The sequence below is a fragment of the Lissotriton helveticus genome, chromosome 6 (assembly GCF_964261635.1).
Source record: "Lissotriton helveticus chromosome 6, aLisHel1.1, whole genome shotgun sequence".
Taxonomy (NCBI): Eukaryota; Metazoa; Chordata; class Amphibia; order Caudata; family Salamandridae; genus Lissotriton; species Lissotriton helveticus.
Window position 1 is genome coordinate 1,215,964,211 of NC_136067.1, and position 21,812 is coordinate 1,215,986,022.

Consider the following 21,812-nt stretch of genomic DNA (forward strand, 5'->3'; position numbering starts at 1 on the left):
AAGACGGATTCTCCGGACAGGTAGAGTTTTGGGGATAAACAAGCAAGTGGTTTTGTGGGTAAGCACCTGTATGTTATCCATGTACATTTAAATTGGCATGGGAAGTGCAAAGCCAATGGCGAACAATAATTAAAAAAGAGTGTCGAGATTAAATCTCTGGAGAGCAACAGGGTGAAACATGGTTTCAGAGGCTAGAGGGGGGACACAAAAGGACCTACAAAAAGTGTATTAGCATTTTCCAGCCAAGAAATAACTGCAGCTGAGACAGCATAAAAAAGTTATTTGTGAAAAGAAAAGGCGTGATACTTGCAGTGTTCCGCAGTTCCCAAGTTCAGATCCCGCCAAGGGGGACACAGGCCTCCATCCTTCCAGGGTCGGTAAATTTAATACCATTGTAGTGAGTAAAAGTAGCACCTGTCTTAAACAGCGAATCAAAACGACTGAAGTGTGATATGAAGCACTATCTAACAAAAAAAGTCAGTTGCTTGTGGGACAAATTTGAACAGCCACATAGTAAGGATGTTGGCTGGACACCCTTAACTCCACGTTACCCAAATGGTCTGTCTGGCGGACAACAGAGCTTCATGGCTGATGGTGGCAGAGATAGGGCCGGGCGAGACACCCCTTTGTGAGGTCCTCTGTCTGCCGGCCCTGGAACAGAAACACGGCTGGTATGTGTAGAAAAGACTGTCAAGAAGAACAAGAACAACTCAAGAGACCCGCAAGCACGTGGCAGAGCAGGATGTAATAAGTGATCGCGGTGGGCGGGACCTGGTAGTGGCTCAGACATGACTTTATTGCGCGTGCGCACTGGCATCGCAAGTCTGTCACTAAAGCATGGCTACTTTGGCTAGTACTTCCGTGGAGCTGGGTTTTGCAGAGCCGGCAGTGGAAGTGTGGCGGCTTCTCAGCCCACAGTTCCCCAGCAAGGTTGGCGGGAGACCAGCGTGGCTGGGTGAGGTAGGGCTGCCGGGCCCCGAGGCGTTGGCTTGTGGAGGTTGTGGACGTCCCTGTTGTTTCCTGCTGCAGTTGTACGCGCCGAGCCAGGAACCGCGCGGCTTCCACCGCAGCCTCTTCATATTCTGCCGCCGCGATCCAGCATGCCACCTGCCCGGGAAGTCGCCCTTCCATGGTAAGGAGGAGTTCATGGGAGGGATACACGCACTTCAGAGGTTGGGCATGATCCGTGTACGTGAGGACAGGAAGGTGCCTCCTACCATCCGGATCGCAGGCACTCACTCGGTACTTGGCCATTCGCATGGCCGTAGTAACAACACCCCACATTAGCTAGGAGCTGCGGCTGGATTGGGTGGGGGGGGCGGTCTCTTCTTGAGTCAGAGCAATTCTCGGCAGCAGAAGGGTCCAAGCATTCGAAAACAGTCTTTTAGTTCAATGTACTGATTCCCTGTGGCATTTGGAGGCCTTGTGATAATGCGAAAACATTAATAGAATGCAATATTCTAATCCTTGATGTTTGACCTTACAGGACTGTATGTTGGATAGCCTATACTGGATATCTTGAAACTGGTATGTTTGAAATGGGGTTGCCAGATTTGTCCATTTAATGGGGCACACAGGACCTCTTTAGTTGGGCTGATACGGAAACTATTCAGAACAAGACAGAGCGTGCTGCACTTGGAGTGCGCGTGCGCATTACAAAAACTAAAGTGAAGCTTGCAATGACGGAAGGGAGCTGTGCACATGCGCGTGTTCACGGTCGCGTCCACAGACCCCAATCGCCAGCCCTGCGCGTGCCCCGGTCTGTACCACTTGGCAGGCAAGACGGTAACAATAGATCTCACTGGCGACCACGCTTTCTCGCTGCTTCGCCAGGTGCGAGACCTAAAAAGGATGAGTACGATCCGAATATACACAAATTGCCCACCTGACATCAAAACGGCGCAGAAGAGCATCACCCTTAGTTTGAGGGTTAGAACAAAAAAACTGTAACACCAACTCTTCAGTACAATGCAAAGTTGAAGACACCTTAGGAACAAAGGTAGGATCGAGCCTCAAAACCACCCTATCTGGATAGCATTGAAAAAATAGTTCAGAACACAGCAAAGAGCCTAATTCCCAACTCACCTGGCAGACGTAATAGCCACCATAAAATCACCTTGATAGTAAGAAACTGAAGGGAACCCCCTTCCAACGGTTCAAACTGAGCCAATTAAAGGGCCTGGAACACCGAAGGCAAATCCCAACTAGGAGCCCTGTACTTCACCACCGGTTTCTTAAGAAAACAACTCCATAAGAGTCTTTCCACCAACTGAACCATGCCCTCACGCTACGGAGTCTCAGAAAGCCCCAACCCCAGGCCACTGTCCATGCAAAGTGGACACTGCCAAGCCCAACTCAAAACTATCTTTAAGAAAGTCCAACACTTTAACAATTTCCACAGTCAAAGCCGACCAACTGCTCCCGGAACACCATCTCTGAATAGAAACCCAATGCCTTGCATAACACTTCAGTATAGAAGGTTTCCTGGGCTGTTGAAAAAAGAGAGCAACCTCAGGAGAACTATCCAAAGACACAAGGTTCAGCCTCTCAACAGCCGGCCTGCCTAGTGCAACCTGGCTAGACCCTCCTGAGACAGACTGGGAAAGCTCAGTGGACATGGCTACAGGTGAAACCTCCAACATGACAACACCATCAACTGTAACAACAGAGGAAACCACGTCTCCTGTTCCAGCCCGGCACAACCAGAATCACTGGGGCTTTGTTCAGTTTGATCTTTTTCAAAGACCCCTACATCAAAGCAATTGAGGGAAAGGTATACATCAACCCCTCCCCTGAGAGAAACTATGTTACATCCACCTTCAAACCCTGGTTCTACTGACTCAGAGAGCAAAATGTGTCCACCAATGTGTTCTTTTGCCTTGTGAACAGATCCGCTTCGGGAACCCCCAAAGCTCTGCATCAAGACCCCAAACACACCCTTCTCCAAAGCCATCTCCGAAAGGGAAGGAAAGATTATGCTGAAGCGATCAGCATCTGTATTCAGCACCTCAGGAAGATGAACTGCCCACTCTTGCACTTCCCTGATGATTTACATATCAGAGCACCACCATGTTGTCCATCCTCGAATGAACGTTCGTTTGCAACACCACCGGAAGAAAATTAAACAGTCAACAGCACCGCGTTCAGTTCCCTCCAGCTGGAAGACATCTGAGCCTCATGGACTGACCATATCCCCTGAAATGAGTCCTGAGCTATGACTGCCCCCAACCCAGCTTGCTGGAATCCGTCATCAAGACCAAACACTGCTGGGGCACACACAGAGAACCCTTCATCAGATTCCCCACATCCAACCACCAAGCCAACTCCCGTGAGACGCCCTGACCCCCCCTGGAATCACTGATCGTAATTCTGAGACTCGGGGGACCAAAGTCAGAGGACGTGATTCACCCAGGGGTACAAATGCTGCCTGGAACAAGGAATAATCATGACAGTAGCAGTCATCAACTCCTGTACCCTCACCCCTTGTCTCGCCATGGAGGCTAGGGAGGCCAAAACCCCAGTTCTTTCATAAGAGTCATTCTCCTTGGCTTTGAAAGGAACACTTTTCCCTCCATCGTGTTGAAAGCCCCTGCAATGAACAGCAGTTCCTGTGATGGAATCAAATTAGACATCTCCAGATTTAGGAGCCAACCAAATTTCTTCAGAAGACTGCAGACCTTTTGAATCTGGGACTGAGCCTTAAAAAATAAGAGGAAGAGATCAGCCAGTCATCCAAGTAAGGGAACACCTGGATCCCCTGTGCATGTAACAATCCCATCAAAGGGGACACCTTTGTAAACACCCTAGGAGAAGCAGAAAGACAAAAGGGTAATACCTGAGATTGGAAATTATCTCTTCCCACACTGACCCTCAAAAACCTTTACGATGCCTGGTGAACTGGAACTTGAAAATATGCATCCTTCAGATCCAGAGCGATCAGAAACTCCCCCACCAAGAGAAAGGGAAGAATCATCTGCAAAGTCACCATCTTGAGTGGTTTGTGCGGAATGCACAAATTCACAACCTTCAAATCCAACAAGGCTGGTAATCCCCATTTTGTTGCCTCACCAAGAAGAGGACTGACTATGTCCCCTTTCCCTGTTGATTCATCGGGACTCTCACAATGGCTCCCTTTTCCAACAGGTCCTAAACTCCCTTCAACAGAGCCTACTTATTCACCAGCGACCCCGGAACAGTGGTAGAAAAGAACTTAACTAAAGGAGGATTTAAAAACCCTATCTGCACCCCAATCTGATAATTTGGAGCAAACTGACAAACTTCTTCCAAACCAGTACCAAACCAGTAAAAGATTCCTGAGGCGACCCCCAACTGGGCCCCCTCTAGAGGCACAGGATAGTCATGACTTAGCCTGACCAGCGGAATCGGAACCTCCCTGCCGCTCCCGGCACTTAGTAAAGGAAGGGACTCCCATGCCTCATTCCCTACCACGTAAGGGCTGATTAGCCACATTGTTCTGAATTGCCTGTCCAAAAGCCCTTTTGTAGCCAGAAACATCCCTTTTTGAGGCTGACGGACGGGTGCCAACAGTTTTTTTGTACTTGCCGTTTTCTTTATTATTGCCTCCAATGGTTCCCCAAACAGCTTAGAACCCAAAAAGGAAATTTTCATGATGACACTCTTCTATGCTGCTTCCGCCTTCCACCACTTAAGCCACAACTGCCTCCTTGCAACAATGGTTGCCTAAGCAGCTGCTGCCAAAGCACTAACAGAATCTTGAGATAGGTCAGACAAAAAACTTGAATGCTGCGCCAACATAGATAATGACTCATCATCCCAAAGCATTTGTTCAGAAATAATTTGGCTGTCCTTCATCATCGACTGAACCATATAGCTGGTATAAGTAGCAGATCTGATCGCAAAATTAGAAGCAGCAAATTACCTCTTTAAGGGCCCTTCAACCTGTTTGTCACCTGGGTTAGAAGGAACTGCGCCCTCAGAAATAATCAACTCCTGAGAAGTTAAACCAGAAATCAGTATAACCACCTTCACTGCCGTGGGGAATTCCTCTACAAAATCCTTCAGAAGACATCTCTTTTCCAGGAAACTAGGAAAGGCGTGTTTGCCCACATCCCTCCATTCCCCATCCCGAAAATTCAGGACAGATTTATCCATAGGAAGAGACTTAGGCTACTTCTTCAGTTAATTCACAAAGAAATCCTCTAATTCCTTTGCCATCTGGGGATCTGGAAAAGCTAAATTGTCATGCACTTGTTGTAAGATACTTTTTAGCTCAGACCCCTGAATAAACTGTCCATTCACCTCCTCCTTACAATCACAGTCTAGATCTAAAGGATCAGGGGAATCCAACTTTTGCCTTTTAGGAGCAACAGCATCTCTGTCTTGAAAAGCAGCAGAAATTGCAGTCTCAATCATCTTTTGCACATCAGCAAATAAAGGGGCAGCCGAAGGGACTGGAATCCCCTCCTCCTCAACATTCTTACACTTCGCCAATCTTTTTCCCCCTTCATTATCGTGGACAAAGTGAAGAAAGGAAAAGAAACGGGAATTTAAATCCAATCCTAGCCACCATGGCCAATGGAAAAAGCCCAAATTAAACAAATATCCAGCTTCCTGCAACGACCAAAACCAACAATAGGCCCTTGCTTGCCATGACCGCCAATCAACCCTTCAAGGAAAACTAGTGTGGCCCAATCCACAGAGAGAGTGTCCCAAAAGGGAAATATTCGATTGTGGCACACGCCGCTTCAGTCAGGGACGCACTGAGAGGCACATTCACCGCTCCCCCCGTACCTTTTCAAGGAGAAAAAAGACCACAAAGCTCTTACACCCAAAATACGAACCAGAAGCTGGCCCCGCTACAGCAGCGAATCGAATGCCATGTAGGAGCCCTTGTTAGACAAAAAAGGTCCCTAATGCAGACCATCGCCATTCTATACTTACCTGCATATCCCGGTGGCATGCACTAGATTATCCTGCTTGACGACCAATCCTGCAGAAAAAAGCAACAGTATTTTCGGATATGAGGTCAGGGGTTTTATGTCACACAGGGTGTCGGTGTGCCCTAGAGGGAGAGGTTGGGTGTGTTTTTTAATTGTGCATGAGTAAGACTGCGGGGACCAGATGATGCTCATTTATGTAAGGACTGAGACGGGGAGGTCGGATGAGGAGGTAATGTGGTTAGTATGAGTGCATGCTGTGTAAGGAATACTTGTGAGAGGAGTGAGTATAAGAGAGAATTGTAAGAAACAAGTCGGTATGATGAAAAGGGAGGAGTGTGTATGAGAAGTCAGTGCAAAATCAGAGGAAAGAAGGACTTTGTAAGTAAGAGCAGTTTTTGAGAATAAAAGAAAGAGCATGATCCTGGCTAGCTATTGTAGCATAGATGGACTAAGAATCCAGATCAACACACTCCGTGTAGATTCTTCATTTCAGCCCCATGGCTAGCAATCCTCTGATTTCTGCGGTGAGTACTACATTTTTTCTGTAGAATTGTACGGTGAACGAAATGCCACTGGTAAATTCTCCAGTAATCGGAGGATTTTCCCTTACCAGATAACTGTAATAATGGCACGTAAATCCTCGTTTAAACTACAAAGCAGGGACTAAAAAGTGTCTGTAGAGTTCTTATCAACAGCACAAAACTAGGTTAATTTAAGGTCCAGAAATTAGTCCTCAAATGGGTGAAAATTGCACCTCTGCCCATTTTAACCTAGCACAGATTAGGATTTGAGTTCTAGATGCACTTTGTTCTGAGTTTACAGGGGCAACACATGCACACCTGTAGCCTAGCTATAGTAATGTTCACTAAACGGGTGCAATTAGTGTTTGTGTTCAATACTCCCCATTTATTTACACACGGGATTTGAATCAGCTGCAAATAAATTGCAAAAGTGTTGTACAAATGAGGTGTGGGGGTAGGAGGTTCATGAACACGGTGGGCGATGGTTGGGGTGCATGGTGTAAAGGGCTGGCCCAGGGATCTACCATTTTATATGTTCTGAAAAAATAAATGCCATTTCGGGCACTTCTAAATGCCATCCATACAGTTGTGCAGTTTGCCTCATATTGAAACAAGCATTTACAATGCAACGGTTTCGCCTTTGCAAAAGTTAGAGCTATTGGCATTGTAAATGACAAATGTTTTATTTATGTGTTGGTTTTGAAAACAGATAAATAAATGGCATTGTCATTTACAATGTCAATAGCTTAATCTCTCGCAGAAGAAGCCATTCTAGGGAAATCAAGATATGCATTTTCAAAGGAATGTAAATATTGTTAATCTGTTGCCTTCACAGACACGTTCCAAGGGTCTACCCAAGTGGCTCACGACACAATAAGACGCCTCATTTTGTACCTTTAATAGTCTGAAGAGAATGTTACCCAGGAGGCCATGAGGTTTGGTTACTATACTGTATAAAACCGAACACTGGTATAATGAGCTGAGGACCATTACGTTGCATAACCGTAAATTCGTCCCCTTTTGGGTGGTATCATCTACTTTTCAATTATATTCACCGTCCTAAAAGTAAACTTTTTCTCGTGAACTCCAATAAGGAAAAAGATTTTTGCAAAATCTGTAAAACGTAAAAAACGGCTTATGCTTCATTCAATCTATTAGTGCCACCCTGTTAATTAAAAACGTTACCCTCATTCACGAGCCAGCAGGTTCAGGGACATGAAGCTGGCAAACAGTAGATGTTACCACAGTGCCTCGAAGAAATATAATACCACATGTATAGCTTCATACAAACAACCTGCTGAAGGGAATCCCGGGGTTTCTTAATTCATACATACCCGCAGCGCTCTCATGGTGGTTGGCTGTCCGCTCGTCCGCGGTGGTGGTACCGGACGCCTCGCTGAAACCCTCGCTGCGGCTGGCCTCCGGGACACTGTCCCGCGAGCTGAAGCGCACCCGGGAACTCGAGCGGGAGCTCACCTCCGGGCTGGTGTCCGAGAAACCGGGAAAGTCGTCGAACTTGGTCGGCGTCACGGTGAACCGGACCGAAGACATCTTAGGAGGCATCTAATGGCCAACTCCTCCTTTTCATCTAGGTGCAGCTTTTGAAGGGGACAATTAAAAGCGATACAAAAAACTAAACCATGGGTCGTGGAGAAACAAGCTGATCCTTGCAATGGTGCCAATAAAATGGTTAAATTATGAAGAAGGCAAAAGAAAGAGGCAATCAGACCCTCTGGCGGGGAGGATGAGAGGAGGCTGAAATTGGTCGATTTGCTTCAAATGTAGAAAAAAACACGTTGGTTCCTTTGACTTCAAATTTATAACACCAAAAACACTAGGTACATAAACACTTGAATAAAAAAAAAAGTGTCCAAAAATTGTCCGAAAGGGATGGCGACAGCAATTTTTTGTATAGGATTATCTTTTATATGAACTACCAGAAGGTATGGGAATGAAATGATCGATGTGACAGTATATTTAAAAAGCCACCTATATGTCCTTCTTTCCGCATTAATCTTTTGGGGTAAATGAATGAGACCTGAAGGTAAACTAGATGAAGTCCGGATCCATGCATGCCAAACCTCCTGAGAGAGGCAAACGTTTTCTCAATAACCTTACCGTCTGCCTCCAAACAGAACTGAACAAGTCAGGTCCCGGGCCGTGCTGTGATTGGCTGACGTCACGGGGGTGTCCCGGGCCGGCAGCCAATCACAGCGCGGCCCGGGAAATGACGTCACTGGGGTGTCCCGGGCCTGCAGCCAATCACAGCGCGGCCCGGGACACACGGCAACAAGGGGCGGGGCTTAAAAAAAGACCCAGAAACGCCCCCGAATCGCGTTTTCTCTGGAAAACGTGATTGACTGCCAATCTCTTCCAATGGCTAGCCTCCATTTATGGAGCTAGCCAATGGAAGAAGGGGCGGTCCCAAGTCCCCAATATAGAGATAACATTAGATTTCGTCTGGGCGGAGCAACTGCTACTCAGTTGCAACGCCAGGACGAAACCTAAAAATGTGGGTGTGTACATATAGTATGTATGCATATACCGAGCATGTAATATGGTATTTATCCACATTTTTAGGTGTGGGAAGGGGAGTAGCCACGAGTGGGTCAAGATGCCTCTCTACTCCCTTCAAAATGGTAATAAATATCATAATATACACTGTGTCTGCATGTATGGTTTATGCCATGGCATTTTTCGTGTGTATTTGTTTTAGAAAAGATATTTAATCAAAACCAGGACACAAGGAGTTACATTTGTGCAGCAATGCAAAAATATATTGAAGTGCCACCATCATAAATATACGAAGAGTTGTTTTCCTGTGGAAAGTAACTGTTACATGCTATCTGTGATCCAATAAATAGTGGTTTTCTCATGTCAATTTTTCTATATAGTGGTAATAAACTGTATTTTGTCCTTTGCACTGTATTATTAAATATGTGAATGAGTGTTTATTAGTGTATTTGTCTATGTGTGTGTGCGTGCGAGTATGAGAGAATATATAACGGGTAATTGTATAATATAGTCCAACATTGCCATCAAAAGGCTCTGGTGACATCATAAACCATGATGCTGAAAGGTCAAGTGGTTTGTAAATGTCACCAGAACACCAAGATGGCAGTGTAGAGCCGGGGCTGGCTTTAGGGCAGTGCGACCGGTGCGATCACACTGGACACTGACCTGAGGAAGGGGTACTGACCTCAGGGGGGGGCGCTGTATTTAGCAGTAACTTATTATTGGAGAGTTGAATGGCACTTTCGGCCTGTGGTAGTGAAAGAATCAGAGGAGGCGGTCATGGGGTGAGGGGGGCAAAAATGTTCATCGCACCGGGCACCACCTGCGATAAAGCTGGCCCTGTGTAGAGCCATATTTACATGGTACGTATTCTATATATGTGCACTGATTCGATTTAGAATGTTTAGGCCCTGTTTCCATTTCTTGATTGAACTGTTAATGAAACGGTAGGCAATGGTGAGGGTCAGCAGATTCTGGCAATTATATTGCTGCAGCCTTTACTGCCAAACTAAGGATTTACTATATTTGCCAATGAATGTGCAAAATTTGCCGATTTCCTCGAAAACTTTGTTTCTGGCTCAAATAGTTGATAATAATACTAACGAAGTGCTGCACAAATTCTCTTTTTTGCTTCATAATTTAAATAATATAACTGCATAATTTAGTTCATCGTGCAGTATAATCCTAGTTGCCTCGACAATTGTTAAAGATCTGTAGAGTGGTTTGGGTCAGGGGCGGCTCCTCCACTAGGGCGGAGGAGCATCGCCGCACTGCTTTCCGAAGCAGAAACATGAAATGGTAATAACTTCCTGTTATTGCCATTTTACGTTTAGGTACGGGTGGGTGGTTGGGCGGGGCTGCTCTGCGCGCAGGGGAGGAGTGGTGTGCCCCACCCTGAGGGAGCAATGACTGTTTGGTCGGCCCTCTGGGGCCACCCAATCCAGTCATGCACACTCTGCCCTTTCTCCATGCAGGTGGCAATGCAGACTGCATGGCCTTCCCGTAACCTCCTGGCTGGGTGGCATCCCCACCAATCACAACGCTGCCATTTCAGCATTCTGATTGGCTTAAGGGAGGCTGCCTGCTTCCTGTTCCAGACGGAAGTAGGAGAGCAGCAGCAGGAGCCGTGACTAGTTTGGGGGCTGTCATTTTGATGATGAAATTCGGCGTTCAGAGATGGCCATGAAAAATTTGCCACATTTCATTGTTCCTCGTAAAATATGGGGTTTTATACCATTGCATTTTGTGCATTAAACGCTAATTCCTCAATCAATAGGCAGATTGGAGCTGCAGGGGCTCTAAGAAGTTGTCAAAAAACAACAAAGCCCCATTAACAAGACATTGGTCTTTTAAAGACCTGTGAAGAACTCGGGTGCGGCTGTGTGTGTGCCCGGGAAGCTGTCTCAGCCCAGGCTGACTCACGCGATGGGGGAGGGGCGGGCTGAAGCCCAATGAGCCCAATGGGGCGTTGCGCGCCTGATTTATATATATATCTCCAAAATGGGTACATTGAGTAACATTAATTGGCTAATAATAACACCTTATATGTACGGCACAAATCTGATATTTACACGCCTACAAAAAATACTCCTGTACAGTATTTAACCCTACATAAAAACAAGTTATTAATATCTCAATGAAAATATAAGCTTCACCAGAGGACAAAGGCGGGCAAGGAAGGCCTCTGTGTCGTCTTGAAAGCCAGTAACATTTTACAAACAGAACTTTAATCGTTAATGAGGTATTAATAAGGCAATAACAAAAATATAATGTCATTATACTCTCCCCGCCTGCTTAATGCATCCTTCGCCCTTGCAGTTCTGTGGGGGGTGTCTCGACCTCCTTCACAGAGCCCTTTCTTTGTTCATGTCGCTCTCCTCCGCCGCCTCCTTTCCCTTCTTTCTCACTGTGCAACAGTCCTTTGCAGCAGAGTGCTTGCATTGACCCTTTTACTTTCCTATTTCCTACAGGGCTTATCCCCTCCTGCTGGAAGCTTTCCGTGTTCCCCATTCTTAAGGATTTCAGCATAGATCATATTACAGGAGCACTGTGCATGGGTGTCAGTAAGGTAATCATTTTCCGGTCAGTATCAAAACAAAATATATATATTTATATGTTATTTACTTCATTTTTTAGATTAGTGAGAAATGTTCTCCTGCTTTCGGGATCCTTCACATACACCAAAATCTATTTTGACATTGAAACTAGAAAAAGCCTTATTGACGAGGTAATGGCAACACATGCAGTAATGTATTATTGTGCAATAATGTATTTGTCTTCCTTTATAAAGTAGGATTACAGTCAGTGCCTGTGATGCAAAGATCCCTGTCTTCTTTCACCCCTGTTGCAAAGGTCCCTGTGTGCCACTGGCCTCTCTGTCAGCGGGCAGAGCACCCTATCTTGTCTGTGAGAGGGGGTGAGTGCTTGGGTGATTTGGAAAGACCCTGTGTGACAACTTGTATTGTTGATCTGTGTCAGTCTCGTTCCCTCTCTGATCTTTTTCTTAAACACTCATACTGGGCCTTGCTTTTTTATTTATTTGAACCAGATCTAGAGACTGGAATTTAGGGCCTGATTCAGAGATTTTGGGCAGGCACACATGACAAATATCCACTCAGCTGTCATAAAAGGGCCATTTGATATAATGCAGGTGTAATAAGGAGGGCGGGATATCCACCATGATTGTGACGGAGTAACCAATCCCCCAAACTTTAAATTAGGCCCCTAGTAACTAAACTTTTCATCATCGTCATAATCATAATCATAAGCTTTATTAGATTAAAAATTAACCATAAAAGTGAATAACAGATAAAAAAATACAATTGTTTGAAATACCCACCCACAACCTGAACGTAGAGCGACACCTACGAAATCAAAAGGATAAGAACCACTGCTTTATGTCGTACAATGAACATCGAATTTCAAAAGCACTGATATGAAATCAAGATGGCTCAGGGAGTTAAAACATATACCACTGGTGCAGAGCGTGCTACAACCTGTAAGTCTGGACAACTGAGGCTTCCACTCTTCTCAAATTAAATTGAGGAACATTAAATTGGGTAATAGCAACACCTGGGGTTATTAGTGTTTGGAGGCAGCCAAAATTATGGATCAAGTGCTAAATGAGAGCAACTTTAATAAGACAGATGGTGAATTAAGGAAACGAGAAATAATCTGGATAGGGCACCATCAAAAAGGAAATGTGGAGTCACAGATATTAATTTCGTAAAGACTCTTACAAGTCTCGTGTTTTTGCCACTGTTCTTGGAAAAGCGGACATTAATCCATTGAAACATAATAGACGGAAATAATTAGCACAGTCAATGGAACATTCAGCATATGCTTAGAAAGTTTTTCCTGGACCTACTTTGGTGTTTCCTGAGTGCAACTGGGCCAAGGACACCAAACCATGGGATTGAGGGCCCTGATGCGTGGTCCACGTGCGAGAAGAGGCAAATGACATCATTAGGCGGGTGTCATTTGCCCCCTCCCTGCCATACACAGAAAGCTGTCGAACACAACCCTGTGCCACAAACTCTGGCCAAAACAGCATTTGAAATGCAAGACACATTCTGAGGAGAGTAATATTTTATGAACCATGTCATAGAAATAAAAGCAAGCATTCGAAAGATAACAATAGTTTGAATATGACAACTCCTAAGCAAACTACACCACAAATAACATGCCTAAGGTAACTAAATGTACATTTCATACAGGTCGGACTGGGACAAAAAATAGGCCTGCCCACCAAAATAGAAGTGGCCCACATTAGTAAAGCATACAGTGAAACAAGCATCTGCAATGCAATAGGTCTCGCACTTTCGCGACTTTGAACTATTGGTGTTGTAAATGAAAATGCCTTGTTTTTATGTTTTGGTTTTTACCCCTTTGGCCGCTGCCACGATTTCGCGGCAGTGCGGCCGTTTTAAAAAACGGGTGGGGCTGCGTCGGAACATGCGCAGCACCAGCCAGGTTGTGCTCCGAACGTTCAACGGCCGACGGCAGCACTTAACAGGTTAAAACACAAATAAAAGGCATTGTCATTTACAATTCTAATAGCTTAAACTCTCACAAATGTGAAACCTATTGCATTCCAAATGCTTGACCCTCCTGCAGTAAGAGAAAACTCATTAAAGAAAATAGTGCTTACAGAGTAAAGAACACATACTGTAAAAGGGCCAATCCTCATGGGAGGTTACAAATGAAGACTAGGCGGTACTAAGAGGATCTAACAGGCCTAATACCGAATCAGAATCCAGAATTTACGAAGGGCAATGACACAAGCCGATGACAAATATGGGAGGGGAGTGGGCGGGGCTGCAAGTACATACTCCAATACAGCATGGCTCGCAGCGCATGCACTGCCCAGGCTCGACCTAAAAGGTGGTAATATCAGGGAAAACAACAGTAAAACATGGCCCACCTGGCCATAAAAGCAGCCTAAAAGCGGTAAAAAAAAAAACTGGCCGGACTAGGAACCAAAACCGGCCCTGGCAAAGTGCTCGGCCGGCCTAACAGCATAACATTGGCCTAACGGCTAAGGCGCTCGACCTCGGACCTGGGGAACTGGGTTCGAGTCTCGGTAACGACGCCAAAAAACCCCTGTGATTCTGGGCAAATCACTTAATCTCCCCGTGCCTAAAAAAAAAAAAAAAAAAAAAAAATGAAAGTGTGTCCTCATGTAACGTAACTGGTGCTATGTAAAGCGCTCTGATAACTGATTCGGTTCGGTTCTAGTTCGCGCTATATAAAACTCTGCAAAAAAAAAAAAAAAAAAAAAAAAAACATTAACAGGAGGCACGCTGTTTCAATGGCTTCCAGTTTTGATGCAGGGCACACAGTGCTCCATTTGTAAAATGCATAAATATTAATAAGCGCAGAAGCCCAACCTATTTCCCAGTAGCCCGTCACTGGCACTGCCAAATGTTGGAGTTGCCCAATAGCAAGGCTGCCTTGTCTCGGTTCAGATTCATGCTTCTTTCAACCACCTTTCCTAAACTCTGTGCCTCTTTAGTTCTTTCTTGTAGGTTATTTTCTTCACTGCTCTCTCTCTTTGTCACTGTTTTCAATCATTTCCCTCCTCCTATTTCCCTCTTCTGCCTTTCTCGCTATTGTTCTGAGTCAAAGTCTGATGTTGAAACACAAGTCCCAGACCAGTGGCATAACAAGGGTGTGATTAGCAGTAATGCAAGCAAAGCATACGAGCCTCTACCCCTTTGGTAATAAGAGGCAGCCATGATTAATGTGTGTCAGGTGCCACTGCTAGTGCCGCTGCACCTGCAGCACAATTATGCCCATGCCCCAGCTGTCTTATAGTGGCGAAGCAAGGATATCATGGAAGACAATGCAAGCAAGAAATGCAACCCTTCTCACTGGGCAGGAGAAGGCAGTCGTGATTGATATAAAGTGGATCCCTCACACCCTTGGGGCACAGGTTAGACTGCACCTGCTTTAGTAATTATCATAGGTGTAGAAACCGATGGGGAGAGGGGGATACATCCCCTCCCCCAGAGTTTGGACTGGGAAAGATGCAATAGGCAATATCCCCCTGATCTGTGGAAACAGAACAGTGACAGACAGAGCTTGCTCCGCATACGCCTCGCTGCACATGGCCTCTCCTTGAATCACTGCAGCCTGAGGAGCCGACTCTGTCGTGGGTCCAATGAGGGGTTGAGCCTGTCCTGAAATCGGTCTGTTTGTCAAGTAATGAAGCCAGCAGAGTAAGGAAAGGCATGAGATCGGGGCACAAGTCCTAAAAAAAGAAGTGGGGGGACGAGTATGTCACGACAGGAAGTGAAGTCACAAAAGGTGGCTTGCACCATCAGACTCATTGCCTCCCCTCGCTCACCCCTTAGATGCGATTGTATCAGAGAAGCCAGCGTGTGAGCAGCGTTCTGAATGAGCTCCGATGTCGCCCCAGAGAGGCCAAAGAGTGAATGTGTGTCTTCATTTGCTCCAGTAATCGAGCTCCTGGTAAAATAAGTGGGGGGCGCCGTCCACCCGCGTGGTACCCCGACTCGAGCCCTGCATGAGATGCTATTTTATGTAAATGCTATTGCTGGCTCTGCTGGCCTGAGAAAATAAGCTTTTTGTGAGAGGCTCAACAAGTCAATTTCCACAACTAAATAACTGGCAAAAAAGAAGAGGTTTATGATCCCCTTCAGAGTTTGATCCCTACAATACTGTTCTTCAAGGAGATGCTGGTAAAGTAAAGCATGATTTCAAACAAGCATTTGTTGTGTCACTCGGTTTGATCGTCAGTATCTGAGGAAGCATATATTTATACATAAATGTGTGTGCGTGTTTGTGCGGAGTCCGTTTTATCTAAGGCATGAATAAGTGCATTATTAAAACCTATTGAATAAAAATTATTGAATTTCTGAATCCAAAGCACTGACGTTTGGTGTTAAATGGAAGAGAGAAGGATGCAACCCTTCAATTTCTGAATTACACAATATGCAATCCTGTACTCAAATCCTGGATTCCCACTTGACCAAACTGTGTGATCTGCAGCCTATCGCTGTACTTCAATGGGTATCATTTCCCTTATGCATCCAGTTTGAGCGCACATTGAAGTGATTCAGTTTGGGGTCTGCGCTCTACAAAAACCTACCTTGTATAAGGTTAATATAGAATATTACTTCACAATTCACATACAATAACAATATAGTCTATAGATAGAGAGAACATGAGACATGGCGGGTAATTTGCAATAGGTCATGTGGGTATTCATGAATATTTCCCTTTAAAAAAAGGTTACTTTCAACAACTGTCATTCAATTCAGTGATGTATGTACTTAATTGAGACACTAAGAAATGTTCAATGTTTTCATTTTAAAGTTATTATTTTGACTGCGATTGATGGTATTGTTTTCTCTGTGGTGCAAATTTTTCAATAAAAAGATTTCATACTAAAGTTCTTATTTTATTTTCATGACATCTGATGCCTAGTGTATACCTTTAGTCGGTTCGCGCTTTAACTCTCACAGCCAAGCCAGTCCCAGGCTCAGATCTCCCCACTTCTGACCCCAGCCAGAAATGTGGTGTCTCCACACCCTTGGTAATGACAACTACGTCCCTCTCCTGGTCCCCAAAAACTGAGTTCCGGTGTCCACCACCTGCAGTCACAGGTACAAATTAAGCACTGATTCTGGGCATGCAAACAGGCTTACCTGGCAAAGTAACCGGGTCGCCGTTCCTTCTTGTCTTCCTTGCCGTCCATCGCGCCGGGGGCGAAGAGTGACCCGTGCTCTGAAGCGGGCTGCTGCCTGGCGGTCCCTTACTTCATAGCCGCACATGGAGGGCCCCTGGAGACAGAAGAGAGCATGGGAGACAGGTCACAACTTTAGCACTCCGGATGTTGGGAAAGCGCCGGCAATGGACGCGGGGATAACCTTTAAACATGCAAACCAGGTCACGTGGCAGTGTTTTTACAGTCGGTCTGAGCAGCAGAGACCCGCGGAAGCCGGTTCTGCAAATCACCTCACGGAGCCCAACGAGCGCGGCGCGCGCGCATGGTTATCTACCGGCAGGTGGCGAGGCCGGGGCATGTTTGGGGGAGATTAGAGGCCGCCTCCGGCTGGACACAAGTGTCCGCCATATCGCAGAGATTCATCTCAACGGATGCTCCCTTTCACTGACGTTAAACCGGCAGCGGTTTAAATATCAACTGCGCCACTTCCACTCGTTCTGATTAAAAAAACGTGCCTGAACACATGACAAAAAAAATCAGTAACAGAAAACAACTCACGTTTAACCGTCAACGTCGCTCAAGCATTGCACACAGGGGCGCAACTCCCGTTGGGCTCAAAGGGCTTCAACCCCCACCCCCTCCCTTCCCCGTGAGGAGTCGCGTGCCGGAGTTAGACCTGCAGCCTAACACACTGATGCAGAACTCAGACCCCCGCCAGAGTCAGAACAAACAGAAACACTGAGCATGATGCATCACATGTTGATGAGAAACATACCAAGATCTGGCAGCAGGTTTTTTCACTTGCAAGCACTGTGTTTGTGTTTAAGAAGTGTAGGTATTTGCATGCCATAAAATAATGCAGGGTGTCTGAATAATTATACATCTAGCCACTAGCCATTTTGTTTAGGACTTAGTAATAACTGTTGACAGCACTCTGAATTAACTACTTTTAGCAATCTTAGAATAATTACTGATTGAACAAATGTCTTGCAAGGTTCCAAACTTATGGTTTACAAGTTACATGTAGCTCTTTAACTCAGGTGCATTACTGACTAACATACATTCTGGCATTGTGCCTCGTCACCAGAAAGTAATGCAAGGATCTCAGCAATAAAAGCATGAACCCACTGATAAAGATATGAACGTTACTAAATAAAACTGGAGTGACTCTTAGAGGCAAATCCAGGACTACCTTGGTGAAGGGCAAGAGGAGGAACAGCAGAAGGAGAACCGCCTGGGACCCCAGGATTACTAAGAGCAAGAGGACCAGACCTATGAGGTGTAAGATGGCTTGTGCCAAGAGCGCTAGACCTATGAGGTGTAAGATGACCTGCACCAGGAGGGCCAGACCTATGAGGTGTGAGATGACCTGCACCAGGAGTGCCAGGCCTATGAGGTGTAAGATGACCTGCGCCAAGAGCGCCAGACCTATGAGGTGTAAGATGACCTGCACCAGGAGGGCCAGACCTATGAGGTGTGAGATGACCTGCACCAGGAGTGCCAGACCTATGAGGTTTAAGAAGACCTGTGCCAAGAGGACTGGATCTTTGAGGTGTAAGATGACCTGTGCCAAGAGCGCCAGACCTATGAGGTGTAAGATGACCTGTGCCAAGAGCGCCAGACCTATGAGGTGTAAGAGGACCTGTGACAAGAGCGCCAGACCTATGAGGTGTAAGATGACCTGCACTAGGCGGGCCAGACCTATGAGGTGTAAGAAGACCTGTGCGTAGAGCGCCAGACCTATGAGGTGTAAGATGACCTGTGCCAAGAAGACTGGACCTATGAGGTGTAAGATGACCTGCACCAGGAGGGCCAGACCTATGAGGTGTAAGATTACCTGCACCAGGAGTGCCAGACCTATGAGGTGTAAGATGACCTGCACCAGGAGTGCCAGACCTATGAGGTGTAAGATAACCTGCGGTACAAAAGGGGGTGGTGATGGACGGAGCATCTGAGCCAATCAAACACTCACACCCCGTCCATCACCACCCCGTTTTGTACTGCTTTGGCCGCCATAAGTGTGGCAGGGTATGCTCAGACGTGAGTCCCTTGCTCATTTTGCCACTGGATTCAAGCAAGCTGGGCTGAAGAAGGCTGTAATGCCAGAAACCGGTCCTTGGAAGCTTGTTTACGGTCCAGGGAAGACATGGCTTGGCAGTTCAGGCTGGACTGTTCCCATGAGGCACAGGGTCAGACTGATTTGCATATAGCCATGTCTGAACTGGGGTGGCAGAGTGGGCTAAAGAACGATGATGGATTAAACCCAGTTCTTTTGACTGGGTGTGAGTGTTTGATTGGTTCAGATGCTTCGTCCATCACCACCCCCTTTTGTACTGCTTTGGCCGCCGTAAGTGTGGCAGGGTATACTCAGACGTGAGTCCCTTGCTCACTTTGCCACTGGATTCAAGCAAGCCGGGCTGAAGAAGGCTGTAATGCCAGAAACCGATCCTCGGAAGCTTGTTTCCGTTCCAGGGAAGACATGGCTTGGCAGTTCGGGCTGGACTGTTCCCATGAGGCACAGGGTCAGACTGATTTGCATATAGCCATGTCTGAACTGGGGTGGCAGAGTGGGCTAAAGAACGGTGATGGATTAAACCCAGATCTTTTGACTGGGTGTGAGTGTTTGATTGGTTCAGATGCTCCGTCCATCACCACCCCCTTTTGTAAGATAACCTGCGCCAAGAGCGCCAGACCTATGAGCTGTAAGAAGACCTGTGCCAAGAGGACTGGATCTTTGAGGTGTAAGATGACCTGTGCCAAGAAGACTGGATCTATGAGGTGTAAGATGACCTGTGCCAAGAGCCCCAGACCTATGAGGTGTAAGATGACCTGCACCAGGCGGGCCAGACCTATGAGGTGTAAGAAGACCTGTGCGAAGAGCGCCAGACCTATGAGGTGTAAGATGACCTGTGCCAAGAAGACTGGACCTATGAGGTGTAAGATGACCTGCACCAGGAGGGCCAGACCTATGAGGTGTAAGATGACCTGTGCCAAGAGTGCCAGACATATGAGGTGTAAGATGACCTGTGCCAAGAGTGCCAGACCTATGAGGTGTAAGATGACCTGTGCCAAGTGTGCCAGACCTGTGAGGTGTAAGACGACCTGTACCAATAGGACCAGACCTTTGAGCTGTAAGATGACCTGTGCCAATAGGACCAGACCTATGAGGTGTAAGATGACCTGTGCCAAGAGTGCCAGACCTATGAGGTGTAAGATGACCTGTCCCAAGTGTGCCAGACCTATGAGGTGTAAGACTCAGCACCAGGAGGGCCAAAGAGACTAGGAAAAAGAGGACAAGGATGACGGGTCAAGGGCCAGAAGGACCAGGAGAAACAGCACCAGGGTACCAGTGTACCAGTGGAAGTGAAGACCAGGTGGACCCAGACCATCTGACCACTGCCAACAGGAACATAACTAGTAGGATCAGCCCCAAGGCTACCATGAGCATAGGGACTGAGTAAAGGAAAAAATAGATCAGCAGAGTTTCGATTAAGGTGACCAGGAGGAGCAGGAACAGGATCAGGCCAAAGAATGGGCAGGACAAGGATCACAGTGCTAGAAGGAATGAGAATAGGATCAGGGCTCGGACGACCACACATAGGAAGAACAAGACCATGAACCAAGGGAACCAGAAGAAATCAGAAGAGGTGGATCCAAAAGACCTAGAATCAAGACGACCAAAGGGAACTAGGAGAACAAGGGCTAGGAGAACCAGGAAGACCCAGTGAATGAGGGCAAGTGGAAGGACCTAAACGACTGGGACGGACTCTGGGGAAGAACAAAGACCCAAAGGATGAGGAGCAAGAAGACTTGGAGGATCAGGTACCAGGAAAACATTGAGGACCAGGGCTTAGAGCATCAGAAGCAGAAGGAGCAGGAGGATCAGTACTGAGAGGACCATTTTGTGGAGAGGCGTGGCTCAATGGTTAGAGCGGTAGACCCTGATGCAGTGGTCTGGCCTGGGATCATTCTCGCCTCGGTGCCTAGTCTAATCATGGGTCCCACTATGTGACTCTGGGCAATAGCTTGCTTAAGCCCAGAGTCTGGAGAGTTGCTGGAGGGGGCCCAACGCTTTCAAGATGGAATGTTGGCCATAGAAGACTGGATGGTGATAAACAGCCTAAAACTCAACTCGGAAAAAACCGAGGTGGTCATTTTCGGACCACTCCAACCACCTTGGTCCTCAGTCTGGTGGCCATCTACTCTCGGAGTTCTCCCGATACCAGTGGCTAAGGTCAGAAATCTAGGAGTCACTTTTGATGATGGTCTCATTTTCATGGACCATGCGAATAAAGTAGCATCAACAGCTCACTATAAGCTACGCATGATCAAGAAAATAAGTCCGTTTCTACCAGCAGCTGCCATTAAAACTCTGGTTAGCTCCCTGGTCCTTTCGGCACTTGATTATTGCAATGGTTTATTTTTAAACACTCAGGTCAGGGTCCTAAAAAAGCTGCAGTCGATACAAAACGCTGCAGCACATCTACTTTCGGGACTTCCAAAATTTGCGGCCATATCAGGAACAATAAAAGAACTACATTGGTTGACAATCCAGAATAGGATTACATTCAAATCCTTATGTTTAGTCTACAAGTCCTTAAACAATAAAGGTCCCCTATTTTTAAAGGACCAGTTGGTTCGATACCTCCCCCCTAGACAGCTCCGGTCCTCCAATCTCAACCAACTAATGGTCCCTCGGTCCAAAACAGTTTCTTGGGGTGACCGTCGTTTTTTGACAGCGGCACCTAAACTATGGAACACCTTGCCGCAAGATATTAGACTAAGCCTGTCACTCCTGCAGTTTCGCAAGAAACTAAAGACCTGGTTGTTTAACCAATAGTTGTTTCTCTGAATTATTTTGGACACCGCAAGCCGCACTGAACAATAATCATGCAAATTTCAGCGCCAAGACGCCCTCGGGTATAAGCTGCGCTTTATAAATGCCAAACATAAACATAAACATAAACATCTCCACAACGGCCCCAGCAGCGCTAGGATGCCTGGCTTCACCTTGGGGGTGCCCAGGAGTGGACATTTCACAGGAAAGCCAGGAAGGGTTCCACAGCGGTATGAATACAGCGCTACGAGACCTCAGGGTAGAAGGCGCTAAAGAAATACAAACACATTTACATTTACATTTTACATTACATTTTGGGGCTAGTA

The 21,812-nt window shown here is 46.4% G+C and overlaps 1 protein-coding gene across 3 annotated transcripts in view; it reads right to left on the reverse strand.

Moving 5' to 3' along the window:
* Nucleotides 1–21,812, reverse strand: part of NCOA7 (nuclear receptor coactivator 7) — a 1,122,006-nt gene that overhangs the window by 957,787 nt on the left and 142,407 nt on the right. For all 3 annotated transcript variants that reach the window (XM_078648931.1, XM_078648932.1, XM_078648933.1), the window contains exon 2: nt 16,630–16,764. In XM_078648931.1, coding sequence (XP_078505057.1) covers nt 16,630–16,679 — 50 coding nt within the window. In that variant the 5' untranslated portion in view covers nt 16,680–16,764. The remainder of the gene's footprint in view (nt 1–16,629; nt 16,765–21,812) is intronic.